This window comes from Ailuropoda melanoleuca, chromosome 5 (assembly GCF_002007445.2).
Source record: "Ailuropoda melanoleuca isolate Jingjing chromosome 5, ASM200744v2, whole genome shotgun sequence".
Classification (NCBI taxonomy): domain Eukaryota; kingdom Metazoa; phylum Chordata; class Mammalia; order Carnivora; family Ursidae; genus Ailuropoda; species Ailuropoda melanoleuca.
The window spans coordinates 35,293,308-35,316,748 of NC_048222.1; the positions used below are offsets into that span (position 1 = coordinate 35,293,308).

The window sequence follows — 23,441 nt, forward strand, 5'->3', positions numbered from 1 at the left end:
CTCCACATTCCTCGGGCCGCTCAGTCCCTTCAGGGCAGTGATGGCGGGGTGGGGGACACGGACAGGACTCATCTTCAGGGCTGGCGGACGACCCGACCGCGGCCTGCGGTCTCCCAGCTCATCTGGCACGCCTCCCTGGGGGCCCCCAGAACTCCCCAGTGAAGTCATGCGGACGCTGGGAACCGGGGACCCCGAAGCTCTTGTTTTCTTAAGGAAAAAAACTCTTTGACCACACCGGAGTTTGATTGGATTAAAAAAGTGTATTGGATTTCCAATACTAAATAAAAACATGAAATCGTTTTTTAAAAAGCCATAGAGTTTACAGCATCAACTAGAGAAAAGGCCGAACAAGTGTGTACAGAAGCTAGTCCCCAGCAGTCCTCCAGGCCCCCCTCCAGCAGGCAACGAGGCAACAGACACATTTGTTCCAGACCCTCCTGAAGGAAGCTGCTGAGCACCAGCTCAACTAGGACAGTACGAGACGCACGATGGTTTAATTTCAAAAATCACAGGAAAATGTAAGAAAATGTATTAAATTGTGAAAAGGTGCAATACAGAATAGCTTTCCTTTTTCTTAATTTTAAAAAATCCCCCAACTTTGAACAGTTATTTTATTTAAAAATAGGCCCCCCCGCCCCCGTTCTGTGGCAGTATCCAGGTACGGAGGCCCTGAGGTAACACAAGTGTCAGGGTTCACGGGAGGGAACGCCCCGAATACCGAGCACGTTTCTTTGGGCAAAATGTAAGACAGCTTCTGGGGAATCTAGCCCTCCTGGTGTCGGGAGTGCTCTCTTCGGGATCAGTTTAAGTGCACTGGTTTTCCAGAAGCCCGCCTGGCACGATCCTCTGTGACCAGCTAGCATGGCAGCAGGACTTCCAGCATTGCACTTTTCATTGCCCCCAAAATAATAAATACTGAGAGTTTGTCTTCTACAAAAGCAAATATGCGTTAAGACCTAAAAAGGGGAAATAACGAATGTACAAAGGCAAGTGGGGTGCCTGCGGGGCCAGGGCAGAGCCCGGGGCCCCAGGGCTGGTGGGCTGGGTGCCCACCGGTGGTCTCAGCAGCTGACCTCCTCCCGGCCACAGAGCCGAAGCCTGATGGGCCTTCTACACTGCCTTCCGCTCTGTCTTCTGGGGAGTGGATGCTAGAGGGTCAGTCCTGGATTTTGTGAATATTCTCCATAGTAAAATAAAACACCTCAGCTCCTTACCTTTCTAAGAGAACGTTAAGAGCTGTCTGCAAAGGCAAAGGGCCTCTCAGCATTCTGGAGGAGCCTGCTACCCCCTTCTGCTCAGGGCCTTCGCCGAGCCACTGGGACTGAAGAGGCGGAAGCCAGCTCCTCTGTCCCTTTCCACTGCCCTGTCCCTTGCTACCTCCAGAACAATGTTTGGAAAGAAGCAGAGAGCCTCACGGGGTCTGCAGCCCCTGCCTGCCTCGTCCTTGCAAATGCTTTCCCTAAGGGGCTCTGAAACCCGGCAGGAGAGCCACACTGACTAAGGACAGGAACCAGAGAGAAGGAAGGCGCTGTGAGGAAACAAAGTTCCTTCCTTCACGTCCCGCGTCCCCCAGGGAACACACGGTAACAGCAGGAAAGGGCTCCATCTTGCCCCCTGATTTTCCAGGAGCGGGCGCAGGCTTTCGACCTGTTCCCAATCACTCCAGAGATCGGAAGTGCGGCACCAGCTCCTCCGCATGGACGTTCTCAACAGGGTGTGACCCAGACACCAGGGCAACTAAGTCCTTGAACTCACCTATTGCACAGAAGAATTTTTTAACTAGATCCAAATGGAAGTCCAGTTGCAACTTAGTAACAATAGAGATGGACATGCCAGGACAGGACGAAAAAGAAGATGCTTCCGTTCTCTGCAGGCTTCTGGAAGAAAGCACGACGACTGAAACATTCACAGACCTCAGCAGCCCCTCCACTTCCTATTCCCAACTCCCCGGCCCACCCCCACCCCAATACTTTGAAACTGCACAGAAAGCAACGAACAAGTCTTTTCAATGTTACATTTCATTCAAATAGATCTGTGATCTCACAGTGATGAGAGGAGAAAGTCAGGCCTTTAATAATTATAATAAAAAAATAATAAAAAAGCTTACAAACAGCAATGCAACATTTCCTCCCCCCTCAAAGTGGTGGACTAACAGCTGGTAGAGGACGCGATGACTCGGAATTCAAAAACAAAAACAAATAAGCCAACCCCGGACCCGCCCATGCTGTCAGTGACCTGCCACACACAATTCAAACAAGCAGCCGAACGTCAACCACTTGTGGCGAACACCATGGACTCGCCTGGGTTTTGATAGTGTTTTTCTTTCGAAGGTAAAATAAAATAGGACACAAATAAAACTGTACGTAAACGCCAATGTCTACACTCCATAAAGGCGATGCCGTCGCAGCACGAAGACACAGCCTGACCACAAGGTGAAATGTAGGTGCACTTCCTGCCTCTTCCCTGGACACAAAATTTTGGCCCATGGTGCCCAGTCCTGCAGGGTGTCAGCAGGCAAAGGGAAGCCGCCTCGACACAGGCTTCTTCTAGGCCGACCAGGAGAAGGCAGGTGGCCGTGCCTGGAGCCGGCCCCACGCAGGGCCGCCGGCTGGTCTGCTCGCTCGCTCTGTGTTCTCAAGTGCTGTCCTCGCGTGCTCTGTACAATCCTCGCTTTCCAGGCTCTGTCCCAAGTCTTCTAGACCCAGGTCTGCAGTCAGGTCCTGGGGAAGGCCTCATGCTGTCGTGATGGCGTTTAGGTCCTTCATTAGTCCTTCCAGGTGGGCCATCTCTTTGGTCAGCTCATCTGGTTCATAGCTCTGGGGAAGAGAAAGCACAGACCCTCAGCACCGTTCCCGGCTCAGAGGAGATGCCCAGAGCACGTCTGCTCAACGAACAAGCGTGCATCTGCTTCACGCCTCTGGGCCGGCACACGAGATCAGTGCGACCGGCACGTTGCAGGCCGTGGGACACACACCTAGACATCCTGGCTGGGCTGAGGGCCCAGGGACTTACACTCTCGGAGTCTTCCAGCATCCTTGTGGTCTCCTGCACTTCAGGGGCACTGGGCACCACCACTGGCATAGGCGGTCGGCTCCTTCCTAAAGTCCCAATGGAGGCCGTCTTCACCGAGTGAATGTGATGGTTCAGAGCTGAGGGGGAAAGGGCACCGTTAGGGGTGTGGCCGAGCCTGCTCCCCCAGATCTCATGAGGGCAACTGAGTTCCAAACACTGCTTCACAGTCAGGGATGCACCCAGACCCAGTGCACAGATCCTGCTCTAAAGGCAGGGCACTAGGTGGAAGGGAAAGTGGGGCATCTCAGAGGCCAGAGAAAGTATTCTCTTTGGCTTTAGAAAACTAGAAGTAAGGTCAACATTCTTTTCATAATAATAAGACGTTTTTGCCTCTGTGCCAATGGTACGGAAGCAACAGTGAGTAAAACCGCGGGAGACTTAGCATGAATTAAGGCAGTGGTACCAAACCATCAAGTCACCCGTGGACATGCCTTGCAATCAAATAAAACACACACAAAACTCGTTTAACTGAAGATCATCCTTAATGAAGTGGTAAAAATTATTTCATTAAATCTCAACCCTGGTTCCACATCCTTTAAGTATTCTATGCGACAAAATGAAAGTATGCATGACGTTCTTCTGCTATATCCCACAGGACAGTGGCCGTCTGAAGTTCAAGGCATCTGTGACAGCTTGGGTTGGAAGCGGAACTGTGGCTTTTGTCATAAAACACTAACGGTAGTCCAAAGAAAGACTGTCAGACAAACCAGTTATTCAGACTTGAGCATCTGGCAGACATTTTCTAGAAAGTAACGTAAGCCAGTCACTTCAAGAAAAACACTGGACAGTATTTACTGCCAATGATAAAATTTAAAGTTTCAAGTGAAAATTAGAATCTTGAAAAATGTATATCTGCCACCAAAGGCTTGAGAGCCTCCCGATACTTACACACTTTGGTGATATTAATAAATGTATTTTTAGATATTGTATAACAAAATGTGTTAAGATTTGGAGAATCTGTGTAAGTTACTGAACCAATATTTTCCAAATGACCAACGTGTGAAGTCCAATATCATGCATTCAAAGTACAAGACAGATGGATTTTAATGGAATAGAGTACAGACAGTTCATGGATACGGTTACGTCACAAACAAACCTGTAAGAAAGTACAACTTCTTGTGTTTTGTTACAGTATCAAAAAGGAATATCCAGTTATCTGAAAAGGTTACAAAAATACTCTTCCCTTTTCCAACTTCCTATCTGTGAGGCCAGGTTTTCTTCTCACACTTTAACCAAAATAACATATTGCAACAGACTGAACGCAGAAGCAGGTATGAGAATCCAGCTCCCTTCTATTAAACCAGACATTAGAGAGATTTGCAAAAACACAAGACAATGTCACTTTTCTCGCTATGTTTTTGTTATTTTTCATAAAAATATGCTATTTATCTTTACATGACATATTTATTGATATTTTTAAATGAGTTAATAAAGTACTTTAAAATTTTCTGTTTTAATTTCTAATACGCTAAATATGGGTAGATCTAGTTCATGTAAAGAAAAGCTCCTTCATGGTCTCAATACCTTTTAAGAGTATAAAGGGGTCCTGAGACCAAAAAGCTTGAAAACCACTGACTTACTCTAAAACAGACCATCATAACAGATGTGGAGAAGTAGGGAAAAGCATGCCTTTCAGGTTAGGGGACTTTGCTGGGCCACGTGAACTTGAGGAATAGACTTCTGTCCCATCGGAAGGGCCCCTTACTTCCATGTCTTGTCCTCCCCAATCCTCTAGCTTGTAGGAATCCTACAGAGGGAGGCATTTTTGGGAGGTTAAGTGGACTAGATCTGTTGCCCACACCCATAGCCATGGGATTTTACACCAAGAATTCTGCATCCAAAACATGATTCAGAAAGTCAGCCCTCACTCCCCGCCAAATTATTCTCTGGTTCACATGCACTCCCCAAGGAGGGGAGCCCATATACGTCCCGAGAGGGGCAACGACTTCCAGTTACTCTAAACTGCTAGGATAAGCTTGGAAGATACTTGCTATTTTCAAAGAAGGGGTGACTTTTGCCATAAGCCAGAGCCAAAGGGTCCCGTCAGTGGTGCTGCTGTCCTCACTCACCTTGCTGGGCTAGTAACGGTGTGCTTGGCAGCGTGGGATCATAGGTGGGAGGGCCTGGGGGCGGGGCTGCCGGCACAGCAAAGCTCTTCAATGGGTGGGAAGGGCGCACGTGCGCTGTAGGAAGACTCTGGCCTGAATCTTCCTCTTGGGAGCTCGCCAGGTAAGAGGAACTGGTAGCACCTTCAGGATCCTGGTGATCAGTACAGCATGTTTGAGACGAGGAGGCTGGCATGGTGTCAGTGCTGGGGGTATTTCGAACGGATTCTACAGCAGGAAAGTCTGAATGTTAGCATTTCTTCTACCATTAAACACACACACATACCAGGGTTCTGGCTACTTCTAAGGGCCCCTGAGACCAGCTCGATAAGCACGGAGGATCAGTGCTAGTCCAAGGAAGGGTGGATTAGCACCATGCCAAGGCCTGGTAAGAATGGACTAATCTAAGAGGGTCCCAGACGACTTTGCCAACCAGCTGCTTTGCGGAAATGTTCTCGCCCACACAGCTAAGTGGTCACAATTTTACAACGTTCTCCAGAGGACTTACTAGAAGTACGCATAAGGGTTCCTAAGACTGTTGTCTATTAAGACGTAAATAAGGATAAAAGGAGATTAAAAACATCACTCATTGACTGATGGTCTTAGAACCTGGCCTGTCACGGATAACATGTCTACCTGACAAGTCCCAGATCTGCCCACGAGGCCTGGTGGTTACTACAGGAGAGGCAAAGCCACAGGCCCTGCATGCCCTCGGGGGCTGTGCACAGAGCAACAGCCCCACAGCTCCAGGGAGACCTGGACAACCACACGGTGGAGAGGTCTGAAACAGCTTTAAGAGCACGCCGTACGAAGGGCGCCTGGGTCCATAAAACAAAGAAAAAACCGGGGGGTACATCAGCCTGGAGAAGACGACTAAGGAAGAACACGAGTCTCCAGATATGTGAAGAGGGTTCAGAACTGTTCTAGAAGGCAGCATGGTGGGACAGAAAAAACACTGGCTTTGGAGTCGGATAAACCTGGACTGTGAATCTCTCTGAGTCTGTGTCTTCACCTACAAAACAGGGACAACAACATAATTCAGTGAGAATTGAGAAGATGTATGAAACGTGAACACAGGACCTGAATAACTGATAAGGTTCTTTTCTTTGTAAACGATGGAGTGCTTACTCTGAGCCAGCCACTCTGCTATGTGCTTTCTGCGCATTAGCTCACTCTATGCTCCTAGTAACTCCAAGGCGCCGGGAGGGTAGGGACCGCTCAAGGACACAGAATGGCAAGGGCGGGAATCCGAATCCCTGTGCCCTGACGCCCAAGCCCACGCTCAGAACTACCACCTCACACTGCCCTTCCATTTCCAGCACCGCCTGTCTCCTGACCCTGCGGGGGCAGAAGGAGCACCCAGCCCCGGGGAGACCATCTGAGGAAGCCCTTTCAAACAGTGTGAGCGGGAGCAGACCGCCATCCCTGTCCTGAGGAGGGGCCCGGAGACACCAGCTCAGGGCAAACAGGCTGCTCCTAGCGTCCTCAACTTCAAAAAGGAAAATAGACTCTTTAAGTAGTAACGCATGAGTAGTCTGTAGAAATCCAACCTCTTTCCTTGCCTTTGTCACTGAGGTATCGTTGAATCTATTCCCTTGGGCTCTCAGGAGACAAGCCACGCCAGGCACGAGTGCTATCCCCTTAGCTTAAAGATCTTGGGTCCCAGGGGTGAGGGACTCACACACCTTTTCCCAGTGTGGCAAGTCTGGCTGTGATAACCCTACTAGGCCTAGGTCACTTCTCCTTCTCTTAAGAGGTGCACGGAGGACCTCATTTCTTGTGCTTGCTTCAGCAGCCATAACCACAGCTGGGGAGCTGCTGGTCCTACTCCATGGCCGCCTGGGCTGGGGAGAAACTGGTTAGGGAGGGTAGCAGGGGGAAGGAGAGAAGAAGCAGACTCCAACCTGGACCATGTCAGCCTCAAATGCCTGACTTTGATGTATAAGCTTCTGAGGGTCAGAGAGGGTGGGAAATGTAAAAAAGGAGAAGAGGCTTCCGACATGAGTCAGAGCCCTGGCCAAGCTGTGTCAGTGCAGAGGGCACGGGGCACGCTATATTCCCAGTGAAGGGTGCAATACCGCTGGCCCACCAAGAAAACGACGCTGTAATTAAAATTTCTGCTTTGCTGAGGGGCCTACTTCCTGACTGACTTACCTCTCAGGGTTTAAGACACACAAAGTTCACACTGGCTGAGGGCCCAGACAAGTGGAAAGTGCTCTTCCTGTGCCAAGGGGTGGCTCCCTAGAGCAGGGACCGCCCTGGCCAAGTCCTAGTCACGCTTAGCCCACATGTTCAGCAGCACTGAGCTCCAGAGACCCAGGAAAATACAACAGTGAGAGAATTTGGATCAATTCTAGGTATTTGCTCTGTGCTTCTAATCTGTCTTCAGTGACTTTCCCTGTCATCAGTTTACCTTCTTTATTCCCTCTGGTCATTAGAGTGACGAACCCTGCAGTGACACAAATCATTACTTTCTCCTCTCTTCACTGTCTGCCAAAGTCCGCAGGGAAAGGACCTTTTAGCAGCACTAGACTACCTGGGTCAGGGCTGGGTGAGGGCTGCCCTGCTCTTTGCCAACCTTCAACCCCCTCCTAGTCTGAGACGAAGGAAGAGGGGGCAAATCTGATTGGGAAGAGCCTGCCATGCACTCAGGCAGGTCCACATCCTAGGGGGTGGGATTCTTCTGCCTTCAAAATAGAGAAACAGAGTCAGGATACAAAAACTACTTTCTAAGAGCAGATGTGGGAGGCTGCTTTCTGGTCCCTGTTCTATCTGAGACTATGTCTGTGAGGCAGAGTTCGGTTCTGCAGACAGTCGCCAGTAGGGGATCTTTCCCTGAGGCAGGGGGCCCCAAACCTGGATCTGGAAGGAGAGATCAGGAAGGCCCATTTAGACATGAGTTTCAGTGGCATTCTCCAGACCAAGTCAAGGTTTGGGAGAAGTAACTTTGGGTGTTAGTACACATCCCTTAACAAAGCTCTGATCTTCATTTGATGTTCTGGGTACATTTCAAATTGATCAAAACTTAGAGAGGGGGAATGTTATTGGCAACCCAAACTTCCAGGATGAGGTTTTGATGTGCTTTTAAAATGGAATTCACTTGAAATTCCCTTATTTTCCAGGACAAGCAAAATTTAATTCTATTAGTAACGTAATAACTATTAATAGACAAGTTTTGAATGATGGAAAAAAAAACATATTGTACATATGAGAAGTTACTAGATTTGCACCTAACACTGAAAGGATGGCAGTTAATTTTCATTTAATGAGGAACAACAGTATTTGTTCCATTTACTGTCTCCTCACCTTCATTATTTCCTCCTTAAAACTGTTTTGATAATGCTATTTCTTAAGATTTCCAAACTGGGACATGTTTGGCAATGTATTTCTTTAAATGCACTGCAGATTTCTAGGCTCATTTCCTATCTGCTTTTTAGAGATGATTCATGCCTGTGTGGCCCCTTCCAACGTCAGTAATCCTCTGGGCAACCTGAGGTTTACAGTGTACACAAAATTCAATGTGGCCACTGCCCCGCTGGCCCTGGATGCATTTCTTAGCTTGGACCACAGCAGAAGGAGGTATAAGATCTAATGAGAATTATCTAACGGCTGCCCGACAGACCCTCCCAACCACAGAGTGACTGCGAGGTGAAGACCATATCTAGTGTCTGAAAACCATCCCGAATGAGTCTTCCTTTCATATTAGAAGATTAAAAAATAAACGAACTGAAAATATGACTGAGTCAAGATGCAACTTGATGAAACAAGACATGGTTATGTGATTATAGTTACTGTGTTTTTACTAAAAGGACACCTTGCACTGAGCACTTACCAACTTAGGGAGAAAAAAAATGGGGGGTGAATTTTACAGAAATCAATTTGAGTCGATAACAGAAGTGTTACGATACATAAACAACACAGAAATATTCCACATCCTTCTAAGCAGGGCAAGTCCTTCCCATTTCAGCTTGCCAACTCTTGGAATGCTTTCCATCTGGGGCTCGAGCCTCATCTCTCACCTGTGGAATTGGCCCTGTCTGAAAGGGACAGGGATGTGCCAACGGGCCACGGGCTGCCCGGGTGGTAGAGATGACTGCGAGCTGGAGAAGCGAGGCTGCTGGAGTGGAAATGATGGTGAGGGTTATCGAGGGGATGGATGGGATGGGCACTAATCACAGCTGTGGATGAACACAAGACAGAGAAGTGCTTAACATGCTTGCACGGACACACACAAGTCACAGTTCAAGAGCAAAGCCACCCCTGCCCCTCCCATGCAGTACAACCATTCCCTTGGCTTCTGAGTGGCAGCTGGCTGGATGTGAACAATTAGCCATGGGTTTTACATTTGGTTTTTTTTTTTTTTTTTTTTTTTAAACAACACGCTCCTATGCATGTATCTATCTATCTCTATGTATACACACACACACAGAAAAAAATCTCTGAGGAACACACACTAAAATGTTAATGGGATTATCTTGTGGGGAAGCATGGTCAGGAGTTTAAAAACTTCCTTTGGTTCATCTGTATTTTCCAATTCTTCTAAAATAAACATGGATTACACGACTATTAAAAATATCTATTTGCATATGTCACAAAATATAAATCCATAAGCAAACAAATGACGGTTTAGGTTTCTATCATTTTTTCTCCTGCAAAAAAAAAAATACAAGTTTCTTCTCCTTCAAGTCTATTCCTAATACATTCTATTTTTTCTTATCGTTGAATGAGGCATGCAATAGGTATTTAGGCTGAATGGATGAGGAGTTGTTTAATCAGTTTTTCATATCTGCAAAGGAACGCAAACAGAACTGAACTCCGGTCTAGTCTGAAAGGCATGGGACACAGGCCGACGGCACCATCTCTTACTGCTTCTAGTCTGGGAGCTCAGCCACATCCATTCACATTTTAAAATAGAAATGGATCTTTCCTAATTGCCTCCTTCCTTCCCACAATGGCTAAGGAATTAAATTTGCTGCATTTTGTTAACGAATCCAAATTTCCACACAGATATTCCATATACAACTTTCTATGAAGACAAAACACTTCTTTAATGAGGCTTCATTATCGATCCTGAGATGCAAACAAAGTCAGAAGCCCAGCTGGGGAATAAGCTTCTCTTAGGCACTCCTGACAGTAGTTCTAGAAACAGAATGTTTAAGACCAACACGCACAGCTCTAAACCCCTCAAAAGAGGCAAAGAGGTGGGGCTGACTAGGAACACAGGGGATCTTTTTTCCCCTCTAAGCAAGGGCATCACAAACTGTGATAAAACTTAATTAGCCTTTGGAGTCTATTAAATGTCTCTGTCACCCAGGATCTCCCTAGATCTTTGTGAGGCCACTTAGCATCACTCTGGTGAAGAAAAATCCTAGATGCTTTCATTCTCCAGCTATTTCCTGCGTTGGCCAATTGCCAGATGAGCAGATGGCACAACCAACCAAGGGCCCTGGAGCATCGCGGCCCCTTCCCTCCTTAAGGCCTGGGGAACAAAACAGGGGCTTTCCCTGCACTCAGAGACCAGAAGGCTCAGGTGGTCGTTGGAATAAAACACAAGCTGGAAGAGCTGGCAGAGGACGCTCAGGACTGTCTGCAAGTCAGCATCTCCTTCAGGGGAACAGAGGTGGTTTTCTGAAGTAGGGAGTTTTGGTATCAGTATTTTCTAGAATTAAGGCCAGGGGGAGCAGAAGAAGCCTCCTGACTTTTGCCTAGTAAGTACAACCTGAAAAGCATTCTAGGTATGCAAGACTCTAGCACAGAAAAACAAAACTGACTTTCTCTTTTTAAAGGCATTTCCAGTCTTTCCAAATTGGATAAATTAAAAATAAGACAATGGGAAAGCACCTCCCTAGAATACGGTTGGCAATCGCGAGCTGTCAGCTGCCTTGGGTCCTGGCGCTTCTGAGCAAGGCCTTGTGCAAGGCTGACTGAACCTCAAACCAACGCTGGCAAGTTTTCCCAGCAGTGCTCAGCTATTGAAGGCCAGGTAGGGAGACAGTGCGACAGACTCCAGGGAACCCCAGCTTGAGAAAAAGGACTGGAGCCACCTGGGGAAAAGGAGATCCGAAAACCTGAAGGCCACAAGTATATCAGAATACCTGGTTACAGATTCTCGAATTAGAGATTCCACTATTCACCCAACTACTGAGGCACAAATTAAACTGTACTGCATTTTTACGTGTACTCCTTGCCCATCCCCCAAAAAAGATACAGAGAAAAAAGAAACTGATACCAAGTAGTGCAACGTATCTTTTCTCCCTAACATTTACAAATCAGCCAGTTCAGGTAAAAACGAAAATCTTGTACATAAGAAGCTATCATCTTGCTATACATCAAACACACATAGAAGGGATTTACTCTTTTCAGACACTTTTTAGACCTGGGACTCCAGCCAGGGTACCTCTTCTAAGAGGAAAACCATGTTTTTCCCTGCATGCTTCCAAGTTCAGGCCCTTCTCTTTTCATCACAGTCCCTACTTTGTGCAGAAAAGACCGGCTAATGAATCAGCCCTTTCTCTTTCAAAGCTGACTTTTAGAATCTAGTGCCTACACGTCTGTGCAGGGTGAGTGTGACAGTGTGTGTGCATTTACACACCTGCACGTTTCACGAGTTTCTACGTATGGGGAGCCATGGTCCACTTCTTTGTGTGTAGGGTATCTGTAACTATTTAAATCTCTGCCACTCGTTGACAGAGAGGCGGCTGAGAGCTCTGAAATGGGACATCCTAAGAAATGAATAAAAAACTCAAAAACTCATTTGGGTTAAACTGAAAAGTGATCTAGAGGACACTTTCAGGATTTGAATCTGGGTATCTGACAGTGTTAAGCCTTACTAGGCACCTGTTCAGCTTACAGAAAATACCTCTGGTACAGAACTGAAAACACTTGCTATCAGTAGGCAGGCGACTTCTTCACTGCAGGATGGCACAGGGGACCCTCACCTGAAAGTCCCACCGTGCTAGCCAGTCTGAACGGCTTCCCTACCTTGAAAACAGTGACAAAGGACAAGACACAGAAGTTTGAACAAAATAATTGGTTTGCTCCACTTTTTTTTGGTTTTCAATCATGTTACTTAACTTTGGACTTCAAATATTACTAAAGCGGGCCGGGTAACTTTTATGCTTATCAAAGTGAGGCATGGTCAAATAAGGTGGAAAATTTTGTTTTCTATAAACTTAAAAATCCTCTAAAATATGAAGTCCATTAATTAAAAGAAATGACAGGTGCCCCTCAACACTGAATGTGTATCAGAAGTTTAGGACCACTGTGACATCTGGCTGTCCTCAGCTCCAGCCTGGAAGGATGCTTCTCCATCCCTCCTGCAGAGATGCCGTGTGTACTGTCGGCGGATTGGTTACTTCTCTGTTCCTGGGAGACTGGGAGAGTTGGCTTTTTAGTTTATTTATCTCAAGAAAAATAATCTCGAGAATCGTGTTAATTGCAAAATATGGAAGTGCTGTTATTTCCTGCTCAAGGTGCCAGAGCTTCAGTGGGTCATCTTTCGTGTCAGGATCATGTGAAGTCAAAGAGATCGTTTGCAGTGGTTCCCCAGGACGACTGGGTAGACTGGCAGCACAGGGAAACGAGAGGCTTTTAACTTACGCTGGGGTGGCTGGGAGTCAAAAGGCATCATCATTTTTGGTCTCATTCCCCGCCTTCCAGCCAGTGTAGACATGCTGTCCTCTGATTCATGCCCTAGACATCAAATACGGAGGTTAGTTATAAGCGTGTGCCCTCGGTCCCTAAGCAGCGTCAGCAGTAAAACATTTCCAGTGGGGGGTCAGGACTCACAAACAACATAATGGGGACAGGGCGTTTCTGCAGGAAGTGAAAACAGAGGGAAGTGATTAGTAGCACGTTACAGGAGTCTCTGTTGAGAGTCACTGCAGTTGACAAAGGCTGCCTTCCACGCGTCAGTGTGGTGTTCGCGAGTAAGAGCGCCCAGACCCAGAACGTTCTGGACACCACAACGAGAGGTGGACTCCAATGAAGAGATAGGATGAAATAAGCAGACATAGGCCAGGTTGCCCCAAATGCTTCAGGACCAAGCTGGTGACACATGAGAAGAGACCTGACAGACCTAGAAGGGTGTCTCATCTGGGTACAGAACCTGTCCCCAGTAACAAGCTATTTTTCCCCAAGCTTATCTATTCTTTATCAGATGTTGACCAAATTCCACAATACACATTTCTTTAAACCTAACCTCACAAAGGAATCACCACATTCAGGCCACTGTAGGAAATGGAAAATGATTTAAATGGAAATAGTGTCCCCACATTTGAGGACGACCTGCACCTCTATATGAATTCCGCCTTTGATGGATGTTGCTGTCCATGGAGTTGTCAACTGGTGTGATATCTTGAGAGTTACGAGGAATTGGAGTATCAGTCATGATGGGGTTGGGGTCTGGAGATTTATCGATGGGTTTCAGCTCCAGTCTCTCATGATGGATCCAGAGGTCTGGGGGTTTGACATCTTTGGAGTTCCCTTTGTACTTGTGGGAGCCGTTCACTGATTTGCAAGCAGCTCGTTTCCTAGGCACAAATTTAAAAGGGTTTTTTAAAAAAAATAATTCTTTTGAACTTGTGAAAAGGCTTGAATGATTAAAACTGCCCTTCTGAGAGGTGCCCCAAGCAAAGGCAGACACTACAAATACACAAAGAAAACAACAGAAAACAGGGTAAAGACATTTATTTCTGGGAACAGTAAATGGATCTCTGCTTGGTCCACACATATTTAAAGATACAGACAAGGGCGTATTTGACTACTGCCTTGTGACTATATTTTTTTTGTGGGTATCCCCAGACTAGACAGCATTTTAAAATTAAGTTATCTCTAAAGCAGGGGGTGTCTCCTCAAGTTCCAATCAACAGAGAGAGAACATTTATTAGAAATGTAACAATGGAACAGAGGTAGAGTCCGTGGCTCGCAGAAGAGGAAGGGAACATTTCAGGTAACCCAAACCTAGGACTGCCAGGTGGGTAAAGTCAAGAAGGCGGATGACAGCGTCTACTTCTCTGTCCTTAATTTCTCCATTCACTCGCTCACACTCCCCCACTCAATAAGCATTTACTAGGTACCCACTGTATGTCAGTCAGTCCCTGTACTGGACTGCTGTGCCCTCAGCATTTCTGGTCAAGTGAGGAAGACAGATATTGATCTCATTATTTTAAAATATTTTGAGCTTAACGAAATGCCAAGTGCTACAGTTCTTCTTAATAGCTGGCATAAAGTGGACAGGACAAACCTGGAGGAAGAGGGCATGCTGAAGGGCAGAAGATGCTTTCCAGGTGATGAAGTCAGCTTATGTCAAAGCCCTGAAGCAGAGCACGACAGTCTGGTACAGCAGAGGGACAGTACGAAGTTCGGAGTGGTGGAAGCACAGTGACCCATGTGAAGAATGATATGAGATGATGCTGGAAAGGTAGCCTAGATCATAAAGGGCTTTTAGAGACATGCCAAGAGTTGACCTTCCCTCTCTGAGTAATGAGAAACCACTATATGGTTTTAAGCAGGAGAGTAAGGAGATCGATTCTGAGTTAAACATTTACACCAACTGTGGTTTGAAGAATGGATTTATGGGGTGGGGGTCAGAACAGGAGACCAGCTAGGATGCTACTGCACCAGTCTTAGCCATGACTGATGGTGGTCCAGGACAGTGGGATGGAGAAAAAAAGCAGATTTGAGAGCTATTTAAGAGGCAGAAATGACAAGACTTGGCGAATAAATGATGTGGGGTGGGATAGGAATAAAGAAGCAAGAGGAGCATACGATGACAAGGTTTGAGGCTAAACCATTTACTAACATTGGAATTAACGGGGTAGAAGCAGGCTTGACAGAAAAGATCATAAATTCTGTCTTGAAGTTGAGTGCCTCCGAGACATTCAAGAGGAAATGTAGAAAAGGCAACTGGGAGTGCAAGTCTGAGACTCAGAAGAGAGGCCTTGGCCAGAGATAGGGACACAGCACTAACTGGAATACAGACAGTAAATGAAGCCATGGGAGTGGATATCACTAGGGGAGAGTACAGAAGGAGAAATAAGTCTAGGACCAGGTCCCGAGGAAGGTTTGATGGCTGGGTAGATAGGAGGAGCTGTGAAAAAGAACACACAATCATGACATACAGGAGAAGAGGAAGGAAAGAGTAGTCGAGTTAAATATTGCTGAGAGATTAAGACAAGGACTAAAAAATGTCTGCTGGCTTTAACAATATGGAGGTCACTGATCTTCAGCAAAAGCAATATTGGTAAAGTGGTAGGAGCAGGATCCAGATTGATAAGAACTGAAGCAATGAAAGAATGGATGCGTGTATACAGCAATCAAGAAATTCTGTGGTGACGGGAAAGAAGGGGTTTGTAAACAGCTACTGGTGAGAACCATGCAGTAGAATTAGTGTTATAATTATAATGATTTCTTAAGATGAAAGAGGTGTGAGCACACCTACCTGCTGAAGGGACAAAGCCAAGAGAGTGAAAGGTTAGCTATGCTGGAGGGAGGAACAGCAAGTTATAAGGTCTCATAAAGATGAGAGCCACTGAGACCCAGAGGATAAATGGAGAGCCGGCTTCCAGTAGGAGGAAGCACACTGAAGGAGGTTTTGGTCACACGATGGTACCTGGAGGTAGTTCTCGTCTTCTGAGGGTGAGGCAGCTAATGAGGGAGGTGCTGAGAAGCAATGAGGGGCTAGGCCCTACATGCTCGGTCAACTCTGAGTTTGTTGAAGTCTATAAGCAACTACAACTGAAATGGGAGGTACTTCAGGTATCAGAGAGGAAGAAAAGTAATAAGAAAAGCTCACAGATATTTTTCAGTGGCTCATGGAACGCCTGGAAAGATGGTCATTTGGGAGAGGAGGAGGGAAAGCCCTGATGATGCAACACAATTCTTTTAAGCAAAAGGACCCAAATCTGTAGGATTTGCAGATTCAAATACAAAGTACAGAGCCTATTTCCAACTCAGTTTTCTACCTCTGATTCTGAAGAATAAGTACTTTATTTTTTATTTACTTTGAATTTTAAATCCTCCAAAGCACAAAGAATTGTCACTTCATTTTTTTAGATTCTTTTAAATAAAGAGGTCAAGATTTCTGAAACTAGATACAAAGCCAAATTCATAAAAGTAAATATACTTGAATTGCTGAACAAAGAAGCTTGCAGGAAAGTTCTACAGTAGAAATAATGTCATTGCTGATGCTTTTAAGAGAGACAGTTTTCCATAATCAAAAGGAGACAGGGAGAGGTGTAAGAGGCAGTGATCAGGAAGGTTATAAAAGGAGTCCCCGTTCCCTTGGAAAAGAGGTGCAGCGTGAGCTATAGGAAGCTATTTTGTTTGGGCAAGAGAAAGACGAAAAACATCACATAACGTACACAAAAAATGACATAAAGCCATCACTAATGGCAGGGACAGGGTAGTCTGTACTTGACCTCTATACTGAAAACAAACAAACTGAGTTACTAAACACATGCATCCAGCCTTGGGCAGACCAAGTCTGAGCAATAATCACAAACACTGACACGAACTTGTCTTTCTCTTTTATGGAGCAATATCTCCATCTTACGATCTTTTAGGATACGGCAATTAAAGTCATTTTATTGCCCATATGTGTTTTTTGCTATTAAGGGTAACTCAGGAATCTTTTTATTTTTGGTATCTGTCTCACTGGACAGATACTAGATATGAGCTGAAAGTGGTCTAGGGTCAGGGATTCTCCTGTTTAGGAGCCTAGGCTGTTATCAAGCAGTCTTATAACTGAATCACCTCGCTGTCTGCTCTAGACAGTGACCACAACTCGCAACATGCCAGAGAAGTTCAGGGTTAGCAGTCATTCGACCCCTCTGCTAACTTGATATGCTAATTATAAATGAGTCTTTCTTATTCACTAAGTCAGTATCTCCTCCACGGACCTCCACCCTGTCCCTGCCAGTCCTAACCTCGACTTCCACACTTGGTAGCACTTCTTGAAAAATACTTTTTTTTTAAGGATTTTAAAATTAATTTTAGGGAGAGAGAGAGCACACAGAGTGGGGGTGGGGGAACAGAGGAAGAGGGACAGAAACTCAAGCAGACTCTGCACTGGGCATGGAGCCTGACGTGGGGCTTAATCTCACGACCCTGAGATCATGACCTGAGTCGAAACTTAAGAATCAGATGCTCAACCAACTGACTCATCCAGGCACCCCTTGAAAAAATATTCTGAAACTCAGATGTAGAATAAGAGGTCTGTGGTCTCCATTTCGGGCTGCATTTGTGCCGTGAAAAGGCCTGTCGCAACGCCCACAGCTCCTGTGCCTCTGGGTCACGGAGCACAAACACACAGTACCTCCAAGCAGTGACCGGCAAGGCTGGACAGTCCTCTTTCCTCTCCAGATCGATCCTCTACTTGCCTCTGTGACTCGAGAGCTTGCGTTAAAGGACCTCTACCTGCTTTACCTGGCAACCCTGCTCCTGGCTTCCGATGGGTTTGGCCAAGTGAAGACACAGGCAAGGGACTGGAGAGTAGGTGGTGTTTTCGTCCTGCCCCTCCCTGCGGGGCTAGAGGCTGGGAGAGGCCACCTTCCTTCCACCACACCCAGCTCCTGCCAGGAAACCCTCTCCTGCTGCTTCAGACCTCTGAACACAGCTCTCTCTTCTTCAGAAAGACCTCTTGCCCTTTCAGGCCTAAGAGAGACAGTGGCTAATCACGGCCGCTGGTCCTTGCACATCTCTGCCTCGTCTCCTAACCCCACCTCTGACTCTGAAAATGGTCCCGTCATTAAACTTCCTTCCAGCCCTCTTGAGTGTGCCACTTCTTTCCCGCCAGAACACTGATCCACATTTTAAGAACCATTCTGCGGATCCCTTAAAAATATTTAAAACATCACTTTTCATGTACAGTTAACCCTTGAACAACAAGGGACTAAACAGTGGGGGGCCACTTACATGCAGACCTTTAAAGAAGTTTTTATTTAAATTCCACATAGTTAACATACAATGTAATATTAATTTCGGGTGTACAATACGGTGATTCAACACTTCCATATTTCACCTGGTGCTCGTCACGACAAGCGCCCTCCTTAATCCCCATCACCTATGTCACCCATCCCCCCCACTCCCCTCCCCTCTGGTAGCCGCCAGTGTGCTCTCTAGAGTTAAGAGTCTCTTTCTTGGGGGCGCCTGAGTGGCTCAGTTGTTAGGTGTCTGCCTTCGGCTCGGGGAGTGATCCCGGTGTTATGGGATCGAGCCCCACATCAGGCTCCTCCGCTGTGAGCCTGCTTCTTCCTCTCCCACTCCCCCTGCTTGTGTTCCCTCTCTCGCTGGCTGTGTCTCTCTCTCTGTCAAATAAAAAAAATCTTAAAAAAAAAAAAAAGAGCCTCTTTCTTGGTTTGCCTTTTTTCTGCTTTGCCCATTTGTTTTGCTTCTTAAATTCTACACAAGTGAAAAATCATATGGTATTTCTATTTCTCTGACTGACTTCACTTAGCATAATACTCTAGCTCCATCCATGTAGCTGCAAATGGCAAGATTTCCCTCTACTTTACGGCCGAATAATATTTCGTTGTATTATACTGCATCTTCCATTCTTCCCTTCATATCTTGGGTTAAGGTTAGGGCCAGCGTGAGGGTATGTGCTTAATATCCTGCAATTCAGAGACATCTCTGGAGGGTTAGGGTTAGGGTCAGGATTTGGGCTAGTGTATGTGCCTGATATCCTACAGTTCAGAGATCTCTCCAGAGAATAAAAGCCCAGACTTCTGCTTGGGCAGGAAGAACATGGCGGCCATCTACTGGGCTGAAGCAAGGAAGGGATATGGGGCTCTAAATACGCTTTAAATAGATATTCAATCGTTCCTTCTGTGTTTATCTTTACCTTTATACCCATTTTCAGAAATATCACCAGTTCTTAAATATTTGGGGTCTTCTCCAGAATAACTAGGTTGCGTCTCAGCTTTTCCTATCGTGTCTTCAAGAACCCATTTTTCAGATCTAGGATTAGGGTTAGAAGGGCCAGGGTGAGGGTATGTGCTTGGTATCCATGTGTGGACTTTTTCTGATAAATACAGTGCAGCACTGTAAATGTATTTTCTCTTCCTTATGATTTTCTTAATCGTTTTCTTTTTTGTAATAATACAGTATATAATACACAACATACAAAATAGGTGTTAAACAATAGTTTATGTTATCAGTAAGGCTTTCTGTCAATAGTAGGCTATTGGTAGTTAAAATTTGGGGGAGTCAAAATTTTATACGCAGATTTTTGACGGCACGGGGGCAGTCAGCACCCCCAATCCCCACATTGTTCATAAACTGTACTGTACATTTTATCTATGTACAACTCCAAATACAGAAGTCACAGAGGAGCAAAAGAACAGATAGCAAAAATCATGGGCTACATTTGGGGCTCCTTACTTTTTCTGGTGAGAGGTGGTGCGCCTGGTGCAAAAGACAGCAATGACCACAACCACCACAATGGTGACAACGCCAACCGAGACAATGATGACCAGCAGCACGCTGCTGTCCAGGGGGGAGGTGGGGCTTCCATGCGGGCTGTTACTACCTGTGGAGGAAAACCGGGACGTTTGTTAGTGTTCGAGAATTCCAAAACTGCACACACTCAGCGTACAGAAACTTCAAGTGAGAGCCCCTGTAATGCACTCGCTGCCTTGGACACAAGTGTCTCATGTAATCTGCAGGGCCAAGATTAGGCACCATGCACAGTCCTCAACACAGGCCTTGCACAAAGCTGGAGCCCCTGTAATGCACTCGCTGCCTTGGACACAAGTGTCTCATGTAATCTGCAGGGCCAAGATTAGGCACCACGCACAGTCCTCAACACAGGCCTTGCACAAAGCTGGTGTTCAGTAAAAGCTTCTCAAATTATACTAAACATTACTTGGACAGATAAAGGGTCTGCCCCCTGGTGTCTTATGTTATATGATGCATAAATTTGTCTTACAAAGCACCATTTATAAATCATTTAGTTTTCTGACTTTCACAAAAGCATTTAAAAAATGTACATTCACAAGTAATGAATCATGGAACTTTACATCAAAAACTAGGGATGTACTGTATGGTGACTAACATAATAAAAAATATTATTATATTATATTATTATTAAAAAAATAAAAATAAAAAATGTACATTCACAGAAAGCTAAAGTTTTTCCCGGTATATAGATGTCTGAGATCACAAAAACTACTTGAAAAATACAGTCTGCTTTTATAAATACAGTCTTTGCAAAGTTAAGCCTCTTATTCAGTTTCAGGAAAAAGTAGGTCTGTACGTATGCATTAATTTGACAAATATTTACTGAGTAGTTACTATGTGCCAGGCATTGCTCTAGATACTAAGGATGTAACAGAGTACAACAAAGATGTGACTGCTGGGGTAGGGGCAGAAAATAAACAAGAAATTATTAGTAATAAGTGCTATGAAAAAAAATAAAAAATAAAAAGAGGGGCTATGACACAGAGCGACTGGGTGGCTATTTTAGATGGAGTGGTTGGAAAAAGCTTCTCTGAGGAAATGGCATTTGAGTTGAGATTTGAATGACAAGAAAGATCCCACCATACAAAGATCTGGAGGAAGAATATTCAAGAGAGAGGGAACAGCTAGTGGAAGGGTGCTAAGGCAGGAAGGAGCCTGGCATGTTCAAGGAAAAGAAAGGTGGCCAGTGTTGCTCAAGCAAGGAGAGAGGTGCAAAGTCAGAGGGAAGAGAGCGAGCAGAAAAAGACAGAGATGAGTGTACAGAGACCAGATCATTGAAGACCCGAGAAGATTTAGCTTTTCTTCTTTTTCTTCCTGTTATTATTTCCCCATTGCTTATAGGGTGATGGCCAAGTTTTGTATCAAGGCCTTTTATAATCTAGCTCTATTCTAACTCTTGCTCTTCTGTTTTCTGAAACCCACTTCTTTCCTTCCCAGCTCATTATAAAAGTTATGCATGCTCATATTATAAAATATGGGAAATCCCACCACACAGCTCTATCACAGATAGCTGATGTCTTTCCTTCCAGTTATTCTCTCTCTCCTATGTAACAGTCAGAGCTGTACAATAATGCATGAGCTGCCTTACCAAGTAATGAGTGTTTAGTTTCTAAAAGTGTTTAAGAAGAATCATTCTACCAGTCTGGGAGGTTGCGGAAGAAATTCCTAACATGAAATTATGGCCTGGGAATCTGTTTTAGAAAAGTGATTCCCAAATACAACCTGGTTTATAAACTTACGATCTAATTCAAAGTATACTTATTGTGGGAACCCCTTCCATTATACTGCATTAGCTGACCTTCCAACTTCTGATTGTATGATTTTTATAGGCTACATCTAAGCACAGTGCTAAATCTGGGCTGATTTAGGAGGGCTTAAGAGCTTATTCTTCTCCATTTATTCAATCATTTTTATTCCTCATTTCTGAGAAAAAAGTAAACAGACAACTTAAATTGTACGTACCAACATTTAATAAAACATTTTTATATTTGGGAAAGACTTAGAACTAGGGGACAATAAAATTAGACCACATTGGGGCTTTATACATAAAACTCGTATTAATAGCAGTGCCGAGTTACTGGGTAGGGTATGTAGTGGGGCAGGCATTGCAAATCAGAGGCTGGGGAGCTGGGGTGTGGGGGCCAGCAGAGGTGGTGGTGGGAGCTCTTCCCTGTATTTAACAGAGGTGAATTCCCACTTAACTGCGTCTGACCTCCAACTTCTGAGAGGACCAAAAACTCCCATGGAAGACAGAGTAAGAGTGAGCTGCCAAGGGAATAAGTCCTGCCAGAGACATTAGGACAGGCCATTTCTCAAGCCTCATCTGGACTACTGCAACAGCCTTTAACCACTCTCTCTGACTTCACAATCTCAGCCCCCAACTCACTCTTCATTCATCAGAGTAATAACACTCGGTACTCAATAAGTGGAAGTCACAGTTCACCTGTAGTGCAAGGTATCTTACACGTATTAGGTGCAGGATGAAGCTCACATTTCGTAACACTGGTACCTGAGTTTCGGGCAGGCTGGTTCTAGCCTATCACCTTCTCTACTGTGAGAATCTCTAGCCTGTCTCCAGGCAGTGTGATCCCTGGAGAGAGCCAACTATTTTTTCCTGCCATGCATTTGCACGTGCTGTTGGTGCTTCCTGAAATGTTCAACCCCCACTCCTTGACATTTAGCCATCTTCCATGCATCCTTTCACATCTGGGTCAGACATCCCCTCTTCTGTGAGGCATTCCCCTTTCTCTGTCAGATGCTTTGTTACTCACTCCTTTTGCTCCCATACACAGCCTGTTACATAGAACCTGAACCTCTAAAAACGTGTGAATGAATGAATGTATAAATGAAAGACAAGGGAACAACTGCTTTCCTCATAGCCTTGAATATTATACTGTGGACAGCACATAAATATAAGGAAAAGTGCAGTCCTAGAACTCAGATTCCCACATCTGGTACAGAATCCCAGGCGTTTTAGGTAGCATGTGATAGTAGGAAAGTCACAATCAGGACTCAGAAGACCTAAATTTTGGTTCTGGGACTTCCATAATTACTGGGTGGATCCAGGCACATTATTCTCCATTGAGTCTCTTAATGTATAAAATGGGAATATCTGTTCTCCCTGCTTCACAGTGTTGTTAGGATCAAATGTAATTTCAGGTATGAAAGTAACTTATAAACAGTGAAGTTCTGTAGAGAAGTAGGTGCCATCATTTAAGGAAACAGAAGGCAGCAGCTCTTAAGCTGGCTGGAGAGTGGGAAGAATTTTTTAGAATTCCCAAATTAAAACACTGTGGTAAGCAGTGTGGGGAGGAAGTCATGATTCTGAAGCATTTCTTTGGCTTGTTCTAGGTGATGGATAATCCCATTAGAGAGTTTATTTTTGAGAGCAAGATTCTAATTCTTTTCTAGAGGCAGGCAGTGGGCAAAAGGAAGACTCATTTGTTTAGAATTAATCTTATTTTAAGTTGGGTATGTGGGGAAACAATTTTATTTAGGGATACTATAATGAATGGGTTTGCAGTAATTCAGCAAACTTTTGCCAGAAAAATGCCTGAAGTTAACTCTACTAAGTAAAAGGAAATAGGATAATATGCTACAACCCACCACAAAGAAGCTACAAAAGACATTTCGAGATTTAAGCAGAACCACGTCATGCCCACAGCGGGCCAAAAAAGCCATAAGAAAGGCTTTACCACTCATTGGAGGTTTGTAGTCGGATCCTAGGTCTGGCAGCCGGCTTCCTTTTCCTGCAGACCCTGAGGCTGAAGGAGAAGAAATCATGTCAGTAATGACCCAAGCCAT

The 23,441-nt window shown here is 45.3% G+C and overlaps 1 protein-coding gene across 5 annotated transcripts in view; it reads right to left on the reverse strand.

Annotated features, from left to right (window-relative positions):
* Nucleotides 1-240: 240 nt before the first annotated feature.
* The window catches only part of NEO1 (neogenin 1), a 206,486-nt gene continuing 183,285 nt past the window's right edge, over nt 241-23,441 (reverse strand). For 4 of the 5 annotated variants that reach the window (XM_034660703.1, XM_034660701.1, XM_034660702.1 and 1 more), the window contains 8 exons: nt 23,333-23,401; nt 19,560-19,707; nt 13,470-13,708; nt 12,777-12,869; nt 9,197-9,355; nt 5,142-5,405; nt 3,013-3,149; nt 241-2,816 (listed from right to left, as the gene is read on the reverse strand). In XM_034660703.1, the coding sequence (XP_034516594.1) occupies nt 2,733-2,816; nt 3,013-3,149; nt 5,142-5,405; nt 9,197-9,355; nt 12,777-12,869; nt 13,470-13,708; nt 19,560-19,707; nt 23,333-23,401 (1,193 nt within the window). In that variant the 3' untranslated portion in view covers nt 241-2,732. The remainder of the gene's footprint in view (nt 2,817-3,012; nt 3,150-5,141; nt 5,406-9,196; nt 9,356-12,776; nt 12,870-13,469; nt 13,709-19,559; nt 19,708-23,332; nt 23,402-23,441) is intronic. The other variant, XM_034660704.1, reaches the window with a different exon arrangement.